General features: G+C 40.1%; 1 protein-coding gene across 22 annotated transcripts in view; it reads left to right on the plus strand.

Annotated features, from left to right (window-relative positions):
- ank2b (ankyrin 2b, neuronal) overlaps positions 1-16,695 on the plus strand; it is an 874,534-nt gene that overhangs the window by 203,778 nt on the left and 654,061 nt on the right. For 19 of the 22 annotated variants that reach the window (XM_073065114.1, XM_073065112.1, XM_073065128.1 and 16 more), the window contains one exon: positions 12,906-12,998. The exons of the other annotated variants lie outside the window; for them this stretch is intronic. In XM_073065114.1, the coding sequence (XP_072921215.1) occupies positions 12,906-12,998 (93 nt within the window). The remainder of the gene's footprint in view (positions 1-12,905; positions 12,999-16,695) is intronic. 22 annotated transcript variants of the gene reach the window in all.

Genomic DNA, 16,695 nt, shown 5'->3' on the forward strand with positions numbered 1-16,695 from the left:
CTTCCACAGTATCCATTAAGTTCATCTGCCATTTCCTTATCCCCCATTACTACCTCACCAGCATCATTTTCCAGTGGTCCAATATCAACTCTCACCTCCCTTTTACTCTTTATATAACTGAAAGAAAACTTTTAGTATCCTGTTTTATATTATAGGCTAGTTTTCCCTCATATTTCGTCTTTTCCCTTATTACAGCTTTTTTAATTGCCTTTTGTTGAATTTTAAAAGCTTCCCAATCATACAACTTCACACTCACTTTTGCTACTTTATATGCCTTTTTCCTTGGCTTTTATGCAGTCTTTATCTTCCCTTGTCACCCATGGTTGCCTGCCCCTGCCATTTAAGAACTACTTCTGTGGAATGTACCTATTCAATACAAAGTATATCAATTGATGTTAAACTCCCAACTAGGACCTTCTTTCAGCCACAACTCTGTGACATCATACTAAGCAACCTCTAATTGCACCATGAGTTCTTACACCTTATTCCAAATGCATAGTCATCTCTGGATTGCTGCCTGTGCCATGTGCCAATGAGGGTAAGAATAGGATGATTTGGCAAGGGGAACTGGTGCAGAGGGCAGGGCTTCAGATTTCTGGATCTGGGGAAGGCATGACCTGGCAGATGAACTTAATGCATACTGTGGAAGATACTAGCAGTGTGCCAGGGGTCAGGATGTATTACACCTGAACCCAAAGGGGACCACTATTCTTATGGGTGGGTTTGCTAGAATTGTTGGTGAGAGTTTAAATTGATCTGCCTGGAGGATGGGAAACTGAGGATGGAGCAGCTGGTGTACAAGCAGAGTCAGTGAGGAGTGAGACTGTCAGGGAGGACAAGCAAATGATGGGACAAAACTGCAGTTAGTAGAATGTTACAGTACAATGGGGACAAATCGAAAAGGGTGATCTATACAGGACTGACTGCATTATATTTGAGTGCATGAAGTGTTCAGAATAAGGTAGATGATCTTGTAGAACAGTTGAGACTGGCAGGTATGACATTGTGGGCATCACTGAGTCATGGCTGCAAGATTATAGCTGGGAGCTTAACATCCAAGGATACATGTAGTCAGGTTGGCCGAGTAGCTGGCATGGCTGTGTTAGTGAAAAGTGAAATCAAAGTCTCAGAAAAGGATGGTATAGGAGAGGAAAATGTAGAATCATTGTGGATAGTGTTAAGGAAATGCAAAGGTAAAAAGACTGATGGGAGTATAAACAGGCCTCTAAACAGTAGCCAGGATGCGGGATACAAATTATAGCAGGAGATGGAAAACGCATGTCAGAAGGGCAATGTTACAATAGTCATGGGGTATTTCAATATGCAGGTAGATTGGGAAAATCAGGTCGTTACTGATTTTGGATCCCAAGAGAGAGAATTTGTGGAATGCCTATGAGATGGCTTTATGGAGCAGCTTGTGGTTGTGCCCAGTAGGGGATCAGTTAATCTGGTTTGATTAGGGAGCTTAAGGTAAACGAACCCTTCAGAGCCAGTGATCATAATATGATGGAATTCATCCTGCAATATGAGAGGGAGGAACTGAAGAAAGAGTTTTAAAGCAAATTTCTGAGGTGTGAGAGAGGAGCTGGCCAATGTTGATTAGAAGGGGACACTAGTTGGGATAACGGCAGAGCAGCACTAGCTGGAATTTCTGGGATCAATTAGGAAGGCACAGAATAGATGCATCCTAAAGAAGAAGTAGTATCCTAAAGGCAGGATCACACAAGCTTGGCTGATGAGGGAAGTCAAAGCCAACATAAAAGCCAAAGAAAGGGCATATAATAGAGCAAAATTATCAGGAAGTTAGAAGATTGGGAACCTTCAACAGGAGGTGACTAAAAATTCATATGGAATGAATAGATGAAATATGAAGGTAAGCTGGCCAGTAATGTTAAAGACGATAACAATTTTTTTTTCAGATACAGTGGAATGCAAAAGTTTGGGCACCCCGGTCAAAATTTCTGTTACTGTGAATAGCTAAGCAAGTAAAAGATGACCTGATTTCCTAAAGGTGTAAAGTTAAAGATGACACATTTCTTTTATATTTTAAGCAAGATTACTTTTTTATTTCTATCTCTTACAGTTTCAAAATAACAAAAAAGGAAAAGGGCCCGAAGCAAAAGTTTGGGCACCCTGCATGGTCAGTACTTAGTAACACCCCCTTTGGGAAGTATCACAGCTTGTAAACGCTTTCTGTAGCCAGCTAAGTGTCTCTCAGTTCTTGTTTGGGGGATTTTTGCCCATTCTTCCTTGCAAAAGGCTTCTAGTTCTGTGAAATTCTTGGGCCGTCTTGCATGCACTGCTCTTTTGAAGTCTATCCATAGACTGTGAGGACCATGGCAAAACCATCAGCTTGTGCCTCCATTGTGGATTTTGAAGGGTGTTTAGGATCATTATCCTGTTGTAGAAGCCATCCTCTTTTCATTTTCAGCTTTTTTACAGACAGTGTGATGTTTGCTTCCAGAATTTGCTGGTATTTAATTGAATTCTTTTTTCCCTCTACCAGCGAAGTGTTCCCCATGAGAATGGCTGCAACACAAGCCCAAAGCATGATCAATCCACCCCTGTGCTTAACAGTTAGAGAGGTGTTCTTTTCATGAAATTCTGCACCCTTATTTCTCCAAACATATCTTTGCTCATTGTGGCCAAAAAGTTCTATTTAAACTTCATCAGTCCACAGGACTTGTTTCCAAAATGCATCAGGCTTGTTTAGATGTTCCTTTGCAAACTTCTGTTGCTGAATTTTGTGGTGAGGACACAGGAAAGGTTTTCTTCTGATGACTCTTCCATGAAGGTCATATTTGTGTAGGTGTCGCTGCACAGTAGAACAGTGCACCACCACTCCAGAGTCTGCTAAATCTTCCTGAAGTTAAACGGCATTTTTAAAAGGTCTTTTGCAGTTAAATGGGGGTTTTGATTTGCCTTTCTAGCAATCCTACAAGCAGTTCTCTCGGAAAGTTTTCTTGGTCTTCCAGACCTCAACTTGACCTCCACCATTCCTGTTAACTGCCATTTCTTAATTACATTACGAACTGAGGAAACGGCTACCTGAAGACGCTTTGCTATCTTCTTATAGTCTTCTCCTGCTTTGTGGGCATCATTTATTTTAATTCTCAGAGTTCTACACAGCTGCTTAAAGGAGCCCATGGCTGCTGATTGTTGGGACAAGGTTTGAGGAGTCAGGGTATTTATAAAGCTTTGAAATTTGCATCACCTGGCCTTTCCTAATGATGACTGTGAACAAGCCATAGCCCTAACAAACTATTTAAGGTCTGAGACATTGGTAAAAGTTACCTGACAGCTCAAATCTCTTGGGGTGCCCAGAGTTTTGCATGGTGCTCCTTTCCTTTTTTCACTCTAAAATTGTACAAAACAAAAATAATACACTAATCTTGCTTAAAATGTTGAAAAGAATGTTTCATCTTTAACTTTCTGACTTTTGGAGATCAGTTCATCTTCTACTCACTTAACTATTCACAGTAACAGAAATTTTGACCAGAGGTGCCCAAACTTTTGCATGCCACTGTATATGAAGAGTAAAATAAAGGTGACAGTAGATAATGGATCCCTGAAAAATAATGCTGGAGAGGTAGTAATGGGGGACAAGTAAACTACAGATGAGCTGAATAAGTATTTGGCATCAGTTTTCATTGTGGAAGACACTGCAGTATGCAGGATGCATGTGAATGTTGGGGCAGAAGCAAGTACAGTTAGTACTACTAGGGAGAACACGAAAGGTCTGATGGTAGATAAGCCATCTGCACCTGATGGACTACACCTGAGGGTTCTGAAAGAGGTGGCGGAAGAGATTTGAAATGATCTTTCAAGAATCACTAGATTCTGGCATGGTTCAGGAATACTGGAAAATTGCAAATGTCTCCACTCGTCAAGAAGGGAGAGAGGCAGAAGAAAGGAAATTATAGGCCAGTTGCCTGACCTCAGCAGTTGGGAAGATACTGGAGTTGAATGTTAAGAGTGAAGTTTTGGGATACTAAGGGCACACAATAAAATGGGCTAAAGTCAGCATGGTTTCCTTAAGAGAAGATCTTGTCTGACAAATCTTTTGGAATTTTATGAGGAAATAACAAGCAGCATAGGCAATGAAGGATCAGCCAATGTTGTATAATTGGATTTTCAAAAAAAACTTTGACAAGGTGCCACACATGAGGCTGCTTAGCAGGATAAAAGCCCATGGTATTACAGGAAAAATATGAGTATGGATAAGGCAATGGCTGATGGGCAGGAGGTAAATGGAGTTGAGATAAAGATTATATCAGCTGTGACTGAATGGAAAAATATCTACAATAATCCTACTTCGTTTTTCCTAAATTCTCATCAAATCTCCATACCTTCTGCCAGCAATGTAGAGGCAATGTAAAGTTGTTTATTAACTTACCAACCTGCATGTCTTTGGGATGTGGAAGACCATAAGACATAAGAGCAGAACTAGGCCATTCAGCCCATCAGACCTGCTCTATTATCAGAATCAGAATCAGACTTTAATCGCCAAGTATCTATGCACATACAAGGAATTTACTTCCGGCAGATGTTGCCTCTCTGCTCATAACAATAATAATGATAAATATAAATGAAAATATAGATTATACATACAGGTAGTGCAATCCAAGTAATAGTTAGCCGACAGTTAACCGGCAGTTAACTGTTCAGCAAAGTGACCGCAGTAGGGAAAAAACTTCTCCAGTGCCTATTAGTCTTAGTCTGGAGGGATCTGAAGTGCCTACCAGACGGAAGCAGATCAAACAGTCCATGCGCAGGATGGGAGGAGTCCTTTATGATGTTCCCTGCCCTCTTCTTCAACCTGGAAGAGTACAGGTCCACAATAGAGGGCAGGGAGGCTCTAATGATGCGCTCGGCAGTCCTCACTGTGCGCTGTAGTCTGGTTCTATCCTGCTTGGTGGCGGCTCCAAACCACACAATGATGGAGGTGCACAGGACAGACTCAATGACTGCAGTGTAGAACTGCAGCAGCAATTCCTGAGGCAGACCGTATTTCCTCAAGAGCCGCAGGAAATACATCTGCTGCTGGGCTTTCTTCAGGATGGAGCTGATGTTCTGCTCCCACTTCAGATCCTGAGAGATGGTGGTTCCCAGGAACCTGAAGTTCTCCAAGTTATTTCATCTTGGCTGAATTATAATCCTTATCAACACCATTCTTCCTGCCTTCTCCCCATAACATTGAATGCCATGACTAATCAAGAACCTATTAGCCTCAGCTTCAAAAGTACTTAATGACTTGGTCTCCACAGTCACCTGTGATAATGAATTCCACAGATTTCCCACCCTCGGATCAGAATTTTGCTTTTTCCACAAAAGTGCAAGGCTGGAGGAGCAAGTCATGGTATGACTGTGATACGTTCTCAAAGCTACAACAAAATTTGCTGAAGTTTGTTGCTTAATTTATAGAATAAAATCCACACAATTCCACTATTAATGTATGCTTTTGTCCAATTGTTCCTTGTTACTTCTTACCTTGGTTCTGTATTTCTGAGTAGAAATATTTTACTGGTGAGTGGAAATACTTGCTTAAGATCAATCATAGTTGAATATTTTAAACAAGGATCAAACATTTTGGAGTCTCAGTTCATCAGCCATTTGAGATGTTACACCATTCAAATATTTTGTCTCCAATCCCCACTGCAAACAGGGAACTAAACAGGAAATAAGATGAGCAACATTATAGTTTGCACATCATCCAGTAACACAATTAGACTTTCCAGTTTTATTGAAGAGATTGGTTCCACTGTCAATAATTGTTGATCAATTTGCATCAGCATTGTTATCATATATCAGCAGAGATGAATGAATGTAATTCCTTGACAACAATCAAAATAATTATGTGCTTAACAACTTGTTTTTCAAGAGTAGGTAGGTTGTAAAACAGATAGTCAAATCAATCCCATTATTTATATGTCAGTGGGAGTAGATTACAAATAACCCAGAATTTCATTTAAACATTTTCAAAAAATACTTGTGTGTCAGACCCTGACCTTGGCACATTCCAGTAACAGTGCCTATAAAAAGTATCCACCCCCCCCCCAAGAAGTTTTCATGTTTTATTGTTTTACAACATTGAATCTCAGTGGATTTAATTTAGCTTTTATGCCACTGATCAACAGAAAAAGACTGTTGTGTCAAAGTGAAAACAGGTCTCTACAAAGTGATCTAAATTAATTACAAATATATACACAAAATAATTGATTGCATAAGTATTCACCCCCTTCAAGTCAGTATTTAGTAGATGCACATTTGGCAGCAATTACAGACTTGACTCGGTGTGGATAGGTCTCTATCAACTTTGCACATCTGGACACTGCTATTTTTCCCCATTCTTTATTAAACTGCTCAAGCCCTGTAAGATTGCATGAGGATTGTGAATGAACAGACTTTTTCAAATCTGGCCACAAATTCTCAATTGAATTGGGTCAGGACTCTGACCTTGGACAATACAGGACATTAGCTCTGTTGTTTTTAAGCCATTGCTGTGTGGTTGTGGCGTTCTGCTTAGGGAAAACAAATCTTCTCCCAAGTCACAGTTTTTTTGCAGACTGCATCAGATTTTCCTCCAGGATTTCCCTGTATTTTGCTACATTAATTTTTACTGTCTACCTTCAAAAACCTTCCAGGGCCTGCTGCTGTGAAGCATCCCCATTGCATGATGCAGCCACCATCATGCTTCATGGTAGGGATGGGGTGTTGATGTGCAGTGTTTGGCCTACACCGAACATAGCATATAATCTGATGGTCAAAAAGCTCAATTTTGGATTTATCTGACCATAGAACCTTCTTCCAGCTGATTTCAGAGTCTTCCACATGCCTTCCAGCAAACTCTAGTTGAGATTTCATGTGACCTTTTTAAACAGCTTTGGTATGTGCACTCTCTCCCACCTTAGTCACTGAAGATTGTAACTCACCCAGAGATATCATAGGTCAATGTAGAAACATAGATCTCTTGGTGGCTTCTCCCACTAGTGGCCTTCTTGCATGTCACTCAGTTTTTGAGGATGGCCTGCTCTAGACAGATGTACAGCTGTGCCATATACTTTCCATTTCTTGATGATTCACTTTTCGTGGTGTTGCTTCGAGTGTTCTTTTGTCTTCATGGTGTAGTTTTTGCCAGGATACTGACTCACCAGCAGTTGGACCTTCCAGGTACAGGTATTTTTACTACAATAACCTTTACTGCACACAGGACTTAAGTATCAGATCTCCTTTTAACTAATTCTAAAGCAAATTGGCCGCACCAAAACAAATTGGTCTGGCTTATTAAAAGGTGTGAATACTTATGCAATCAACAATTTAGTGACAGAGTCTGAAAGAGTGCTTACAGAACTGCTTTGAATTGATGGACTGGATTCCATTCAGTGATTTATCTTTGAATTTGAATCAATATGCCACTGTCATCATGATGAGTGTCTCTTCTAGAACATTACTAATTTACCAAACAAAAAGCTCTAGTAAAATCCAGGTTTGCAGTCTGCTGAGGCCTCGATCTGTGGTGTTTAAGGTTGACTCTACGAGAAGTCCAAGCATCACCTACACAAGCTATCTTGAGAGGGAAAGGCAATTCCATGTGAGGTTTGTAACTCAATCAGATGCACATCAGCTGTGATAGGATTTGCATACCATTTCTTTCTACAACGCAAAACTGAACAGCATAATTGTAGTGATGTTTCACTCATCAATGATCTCAATACTTATTATGCACACTTTGAAAAGGTTCTTTGTCTCAAAGGATGGCATCAGATCATCCTTCAAGAAGGTGAACCTTTCAAGGCATCAGTTCCCAATTGTGTACCTGGCAGGGTCTTGAAAACCTATGCAAACCAACTTGCTGGAATGTTCATGACTTTTTCACAGCCTCATTGCTGCAGTTGGAGGTTCCCAAGGGCATCAATTAGATCATTGCCCAAGGAGAGCAGGGTGAGCTACCCTAACAATTACTGCCTGGTAGCACGCACAGCTACTGTGATCAGTACTTTGATAGGTTGTTCATGGCTAAAATTAATTCCTGCCTGATCAAGGACCAGGACAACTGCTATTCATCTATTATGAAATACTGATACCTCTAGACTCAGTACTTGACCAGATTTTCCTTATTTGAGACTACTTTTGAGAAAATCTTCATGCTACTGCTGGTGCAGATACATCTGTTTCTGGAAAAAAGATAGTTAAATTGTCAAAGGAAGTGTTGTATTGATATAATATTTGAGTGAAAAAATATGAGGACTAAATGGGATCTGAATATAATATCTGGATTCATTAGCTCATCTTGTGCCTCGAGATGATTGTTTAATATTTTATGTTATTGTATAATATGGCATTATGTATCTTTGGCTCGGTTTGTTGATAAGTTGGAAATAAGGGTTTCTATGCCAAATAATTTGACATGAGGAGAAACTGTTTTTCCCAGAGAGTGGTGAATCTGTGGAATTCTCTGCCCAGGGAAACAGTTGAGGCTTTTTCACTAAATATTTTTAAGAAACAGATAGGTTTTTACATAGTAAGGGGATTAAAGGTTATGGGGAAAAGGCAGGTAGATGGAGCTGAGTTTGCGGACAGATCAGCTATGATCTTATTGAATGGTGGGGCAGGCTCGATGGGCCAGATGGCCTACTCCTGCTCCTAGTTCTTATGTTGTTATAAAATGTTCTGAATATTTTCAAGATGTTGGTTAAGACTAGATTATAACTTTCTTCATCAAATAACCTGTAAGACCTGACATGGAACATGTAAAGGGAAAAAATTAGAGGAGCTCAATTCTTGTAAAGCTATAGAATTCAAAGGCAACAAACCCATGATCACTTCTGTTTTATCTGGCTTAAGATTCTAATGCTATTTTGAGTATTTGCAAATGGCACACATGTATTAGCATTTAGAATTCAAGCACATCTATGAATATGTCAGCAAGTAGATAACACTGATCTTTTTTATCTTAATTTAATGACTCCTGTTTTGATAGCTACAATTTGCTTTTAGAACATCATTCCTTTCTTGTCCCTTGCACCGTACCCATGCTTTTCTGCTTATTTTGCTTGTGCACTATTAGTTACTTTAAGATAAAAAGCTCTACCTCCTTTAAAGAAGCAGTCAGAATGGCTTTACATATGCTGCACTGCATGTGCTCATTGAACTGTTAAGAAATTTGTTCAACTGAAGAGCCCTTCTGTCTTTAACTATTCATTTTTTCAGTAATTTATTTCTTGTTCAATTTCTGCTATCTATATGTTTCATATAGATTCACTAATCTGTTAGTTACTTAACAGATTTGTGAAATGCATATTTAAGTAATATTTTGAGTAGACATTGCTTACAAAACTGTGTGAATATGCAGGGTACTTATGAACTGATTATTGTGGACGTGATATCTAATTGCTTAGTTTAAACTGAAAAACAATGCTAGTTTTTGAGATCCAGTTCTTATTGGGAACCTCCACATAATACAATTATGTTCCTGTATTATTCACTAGGGATGAGCATTTGCATTTTGTCTTTGCAAGATAAACAATGACTATTCATAACGTCAAAGTTGCTTAACAGTATATTAGAGACAGCATCTGTCATGACATTAGGGGCATCTGAAAATCTGCTTAATAATGACTCTAATACTATCCGAAGGAACAGAAACACATCCTTTGTTAACTCTCTGTATCAGTATTGATTTTCCGGAGATATGGACATAAACCCTCAGAATACTACCAGAATACTTATGATAGTTTACTTCAATGCTAACACTCACAACTGATATTGAAGATGGAGTAACCCAAAATACTGGAGGAACTCAGCAGGTCAGGCAGCATGTATGTAGAGAAATAAACAGTTGATGTTTCAGGCTGAGCATTTCATCAGGACTGGAAAGGAAAGGGGAAGTGGCCAAAATAAGAATGTGGGGGGAGGGGAAAGAGTACAAACTAGCAGGTGATAGGAGAGGGCGTGGGTGGGTGGCAGAGTGGAATGAATTAAGAAGATAGGAGGTGGTAGGTCAAAGAGGCAAAGGGCCGAAGAAGAAAGAATCTGATAGGCAAGGACAAACAGGAGAAAATCTGCAGATTCTGGAAATCCACACCCCCCCCCCCTCTCTCTCTCCCCCCTCTCTCTCCCTCCTGGAGGACCTCAGCAGACCGGCCAGCTTTTATGGAAAGGAGTACAGTCAACGTTTCGGGCCAAGTCTCTTTGGTAGGGTTGTTTTGGAGGACAATGGACCATGGGAGAAAGGGAAAGAAAAGTTGCAGCAGAGATAGGTGATGTCTGGAAGGACAGTGAAAACAAAGAGTAGGGTCCCATTCTCCCTATTCTCAGTCCTTCCAAGTGAGGTGACACTTCACGTGTGAATCTTTTGGAGCCATCTATGAAATCCAGTGCTCCTGGTGTGGCCTTGTTTACATCAGTGAAACCTGAAGTAGATTGAGGGGCCATTTCATTGAGCACCTTCAATCAATGCATCACAAAAGGCAGAATTTTCCTGTGTCCATATTTTTTCAATTCAACTTCCGATTTCTATTCTGACAAGTTGACCCATGGCTGCCTACTACTATCGTGAGAAGGCCAATCTCAGGTCGGGGGAGCATCACTTCATATTCTGCCAGAAAAAGCAGTATCTCCCAGTGGCCACCCATTTTCATTCCATTCTGTTATGTCCGTCCATGGCCTCCTCTGCTGTTGCTATGAGGCCACACTCAGGTCGGAGGAACAACACCTTATTTTTCATCTGGCTAGCTTCCAACCTCTTAGCATGAACTTCAATTTCTTAAACTTCCAGTAATGCCCTCCTTCACCATACCCCTTCCCCTTTTCCCTCTCTCACTTTATCTCCTTGCCAGCCCATCATCTCCCTCTGGTGCTCCTCCTACTCCTTTTCTTTCTTGCATGGCCTTCTGTTCTCTCCTATTAGATTCCCCCTTCCCTCTTTCACTTATCCACTTACCAGTTGTTTGCTTCACCCCTCCCCCTTCCCAGTCTCACCTTGTGTTTCTCCCTCCCTTCCACTCACCTTTTAACGCTATTCCTCATCCTTTTTTCTCCAGTCCTGATAAAAGGTCTTGGCTCGAAACGTCAACTGTACTCTTTTCCATTGATGCCGCCTGTCCTGCTGAGTTCCAGCATTTTGTGTGTGTCACCTCATATTCGGCCTGTTTCACCTCCAACCTGATGGCATACGTTTTTCTAATTTCCACAATTTTCTCTTTCCTTCCCTTTTCTGTATTTTCCATTCCCAATTCTGGCTCCCCTCTTACATCTTCACATGTCCATCACCTCCCTCTGGTGCCCCTGCTTCTTCCCTTTCTCCCATGATCCACTGTCTTATCAGATTCCTTCTTCTTCAGCCCTTTGCCTCTTCCACCTAGTTTCTCATTTCACCCCACCCACCCCTTCCTCCACCAACCAGCCTTGCACCCTGTCGGATTTTACCTATAACCTGCCAGTTTATACTCTGCTCTTACCTTCTTATTCTGGCTTCATCTCCCTGCTGTTCCAATCCTGATGAAGAGTCTCAGTTTAAAATTTAGAGTGTTAATTCCTCTCCAAGATGCTGCGTGATCTGCTAAGTTTCTCCAGCAGTGTTGCTGTAGATTTCCAGCATCTACAGAATCTCATCAACCTCCATCTTGTCATTTAAAGACTGATTGTGTCTTAAAATGGATTTCCCTCAAACCAGTATACTTGGGGAAATTGAAAAGTGTACTTAGCCTGAGGTAAACCTCAATTCAGTAGAAGCAGTGTAAACAAATTCTGAAAAGTACAACCCCATATTTTCTGACAGTACAAAGCTGGGTGGAAAAATGAACTGTGAGGAGGATACAAAATCAAATTCAAGGTTATTGTCATATGGACGGCTACAATGGAAAAACTTAACTGCAGCAATATTACAGGCACATAACATTATATAAGCAGCAACACCAGAAAACATAGATTATACACAATCTTTGCAAGAAAGAACAATTGGAAAAAAGGAAGCCCATTTTGTGCAGTTTTTGGAATAATTAATGTGTTGCTAAACTGTAGTGATAAGGGTTTTGCCAGTTGGTTCAAGAACTAAGTAGCTAAGGGGAAGTAGCTGTTCTTGAACCTGGTTCTTGAACCTCTTTCCTAATAATAGCTGTGGAAAGATGGCATGGCTCGGATGGTGGGGATGCATGATGATGGGTTTTGCCTTCTTGAGGCAATGCCTCCAGTACATTATTAATGATGGTGTGGAAGAATGTACTTCAATGTATTCAGCAGGGCAGTCTGCTTTCTATAGCCCCTGAACATTTAAATTGCTGTACCAGATCATGAGTGATAACAAGCAAAATGCTGGAGGAACTCGCTACGTCAGGCAACAGCTGTGGAGACAAAGAGGTGGTTAATGCCTTGGATTGAAAGTCTGCATCAAGGCTGAGAGTGTAAAGAGGGAATTGCCAGTATAAAGAGGTAAAGGGAATAGGCGAGACAGGAGCTGGCATGATAGGTTGATGGATACTTTGAAGGAGCAAAATTCTTTGACTATAGGAACAATAAGAAATAGATTAAATTAAGATATGGAAATTTATAAAGATCATAATTAACTATATTTTTTATTTTTTGAGCAGTTCATCAAAATTTGGGCTTAAGTTCAATTACTAAATGCATTTATTGCTAGATTTAGGACACAGTATCAAATTTTTTAAAAAATATAGAAAAAAACTGGCAACATTTTGGCTTTATGAGTAAAGTTTTTTGAATGCTATGGTGATCAAAATATGCTCATCCCTATTATTGCAAATTGTAAAGTGTCACTTTGCAGCTGTTTGAGTTATAGGAATTGAAGATTCCTGTTATTTCCTTACAATAGTATAATACCACAATGCGTTGCTGTTGTTTTAATTTCTTGCACCATGACTCTTCTTTTCTTAATTCTCACATGACAGCAAGGTGGGAGTGAAATACCCCCCACTTCCCGGGAGAGGTTGTTACGTCACAGGGTAACTTTCCAGGATCAGATGGTCCCAAGTCGTCAGGAGGTAAAGGCATAATAAGCAAGTACTTGTAGTGCTGGACTTGTGTCATAAGTTTTAAAGGAATCTTGAGACCCAAGTTGGAAGACTTCATGCTTTGCCTGCCCATGTAAAGTCACATAATTCATTATTAACCAGCTCTTAACCAACAATAACAAACCAGTGTTCTTTTTCCTCCCTGTTTCAAGTGCATTTTGTGTTTTGAAGTCTTGACTGAACCACCATTTGCATGTATTAACCATCTCCCTAAATACTCTGTTTCGGCAATATGGATTGTTTTGTAAAATGTCTTGTTATTATTGCAGAAGCGTCCAATGAATATAAGACTGGTAAATTTACTCTTAAAAATGATGTTCTGGGTAAGCAGCTGCTGTTCAAAACTGGTGAGACAACAAATGTGATTCTATATTATGAAGCTGAATGTCTTGCATTGCAAACTTGTTTTTGACATCCATTATTTTGTTGAAGATTAAATTAATTAACTGGAGTAAGCTGAAGCAAAGATCATATACCACTGGTAATCAGGTGTAAAAACAGGAGTACAAATTGGTATTCACTAATGTGTTTTTTCTATTTTTATTTCAAAACTAACATTAATTATGAGCTGCCTGGCTTTCCATTTGCAAGTGTCATGATCACTACATTTTTTTGAAACTTCTCACGCAAATCTGAGATGAGAATTTTTTTAAAAACTGCAAATGCTGGAATTCTGAAATGAAAACAAATTGTTGAAACCACTTAGCAGAATCTATGGAAGAGAAATAGAGTTAATGTCTCTACTCCTGTTCTGGCAAAGGGTCTTCAATTCGAAACGTAAAACCTGCAGGTGCTTTTCCCACAGGTTCCACATGACTTCTTCTGTCTGTTTATATTTAAGCTTGAGACACAGTTATTTGATATTGACAGCAGAATTCCAGTTATTTTTGTAGGTTAGACTACCAACAATGGGCTACAATTTTGTGTGAATTTAATACCCCGTATGGTAATCTATACTTTTAGGGTATCTCCCCATTTCAGTGCATTGGCAGAAAATGTGGCATCTGGGAATTACTTGGAATCCCACTGCATGGTTTTGAGATGGCCCCAATGTAGTCTGAAGGAGATGCATGTTGCAGTTTGGGTGTGCAGTTCTTGAAGGAATATTATGTTGTCCTATGCACAGAGTTGTTTCAAGGTTGTTTTCAATATCCTCTTCTGCTGTAGTTTTGTCACCATCTCTGTGATTGTTAAGCAGTCAGCATATAACTGAGGGGTATGAGAGTACTGCTGGATATTTGTGCTTTTATGGTTCAGGCAGACTAATATTGGGACATGTAGTGCCTAGTCACCTTGGAAGATTTCGTGTTTCATTGTTTTACAACATTGAATCTCAGTGGATTTAAGTTGGCTTTTTTGACACAGATCAACAGAAAAAGACTCTTCTGTGTCAAAGTGAAAACTGATCTCTATAAAGTGATCTAAATTAATTGCAAATATAAAATCCAAAATAATTTATTACATAAGTATTCACCCCTTCAAGTCCGTACTTAGAAGATGCACCTTGCACAGAAATTACAGCCTTAAGTCTGTGTGGATAGGTCTCTTTCAGCTTTGCATATCTGGATACTGCAATTTTTCCTAATTCTTCTTTACAAAACTGACCAAGCTCTGTCAGATTGCAGGGGGTTCATGAGTGAACAGTCTTTTCAAGTCCAGCCACAAATTCTCACTTGGATTGAGGTCTGGACTCTTGATGGCCACTGCAGGAGATTACATTTGTTGTTCTTAAGCCATTCCTGCGTAGTTTTAGCTTTATGCTTGGGGAAAACAAATCTTCTCCCAAGTCACAGTTCTCTTACAGACTTCATCATGTTTTCCTCCAGGATTTCTCTCTATTTTGCTGCATTCATTTTACCCTCTACCTTCATAAGCCTTTCAGGGCTTGCTGCCGTGAAGCACCCCCAGCATGCTTCACCAAACATAGCATATAGACTGATGGCCAAAAAGCTCAATTTTGGTTTCATCTGAACCTTCTTCCAGTTGACTTCAGGGTCTCCCACATGCCCTCTGGCAAACTCTAGCCAAGAATTCATGTGAGCTTTTTAAACAGTGTCTTTCTCTTGCCTCTCTCACATAAAACTGTGACTAATGAAGCACTTGGGCAATAATTTTTGTATGTGCAATCTCTCCCATTTCAGGCAATGAAGCTCTCACACAGTCACAGACACACGCACACAGAGCACATAAACTTGTTCAGGTCAGGAGGACAGCAAATTTGGCCTCCCAGCTCCTGTTTCACATTGTAAGCTAGTAGTAGATAGGATATGTCTTTTATAAATGTATTTGATAACTCAAGATATATTTGATAATACTTAAATGGAATTTAATACCTGGTCTGGGTAGAGGAGAGCACTTGGCTAGTTGTGAGGCTTTACTTGGAGGAGAACATTATAATGTTTTTCACAAAGTTCAATGTCATGAATTTATGCTTTAATTAAAATGATTGTTAAGCCACACAAGGCAATATCCATGATAGCTATTGTAGATTCAAATCAGAGTAGAGTTTATTGTCTTATGCATAATACAAGTATGCACAATTCCATTGAAAATCTTACCTGCAGCAGAATCACAGGCACAGAGCATCATATAAGCAACAGTCACAAGAAAAACATAAATTATACAAAAAGTACAAGAAAGAACAAAATTAGAACAAATAAAAGCACATTTTATGTAAAGGGTCTTGGCCCAAAATGTCAACTGTACTCTTTTCCACAGATGCTGGCCTGCTGAGTTCCTCTAGCATTTTGTGTGTGTGTTGCTTGTATTTCCAGTATCTGCAGATTTTCTCTTTTTTGTTTTAGTGTTAACATTGAGTTGTTAAACTAGTGTTTTGCTAGTTGGTTCAACAACAAAATAGTTGAAGGGAAGTTGAGTAGAGGTGGAACTTCAGGCTTCTGTACTTGTTGTCTGATGGAAGCTGCAAGAAAATGGCATGATGGTGGGTGTTGCTTTCTTGAGGCAGGTTCTGTGTAGATACTATCAATGGTGGGGAGGGAAATACCTATGATTTATTGGGCAGAGTTGACTACTTCTCTGCAGTTTCCTACATTCCTGTGCATTTCAATTGCTGTACAGACCACGATGCAACCGGTCAGAGTACTTTTAAAAGTGTTTGTGACAGATCAAACCTCCTTAACATTTTAAGCATCTCCAACACCATCACACTGAGCACGGGGGCCCCCCAGGACTGTGTGCTCAGTCCACTGCTGTTCACTCTGCTGACCCATGACTGTGTTGCAACACACAGATCGAACCACATCATCAGATTTGCTGATGACACGACCGTGGTGGGTCTCATCAGCAAGAACGATGAGTCAGCTTACAGAGAGGAGCTACAGCGGCTAACAGACTGGTGCAGAGCGAACAACCTGTCTCTGAATGTGAACAAAATAAAAGAGATGGTTGTTGACTTCAGGAGAGCACGGAGCGACCACTCTCTGCTGAACATCGATGGCTCCTTGGTAGAGATCGTTAAGAGCACCAAATTTCTTGGTGTTCACCTGGTGGAGAATCTCACCTGGTCCCTCAACACCAGCTCCATAGCAAAGAAAGCCCAGCAGCGTCTCTACTTTCTGCAAAGGCTGAGGAAAGTCCATCTCCCCCCCCCCCATCCTCATCACATTCTACAGGGGTTGTATTGAGAGCATCCTGAGCAGCTGCATTA

Source organism: Hemitrygon akajei, chromosome 13, assembly GCF_048418815.1.
Source record: "Hemitrygon akajei chromosome 13, sHemAka1.3, whole genome shotgun sequence".
Taxonomy (NCBI): Eukaryota; Metazoa; Chordata; class Chondrichthyes; order Myliobatiformes; family Dasyatidae; genus Hemitrygon; species Hemitrygon akajei.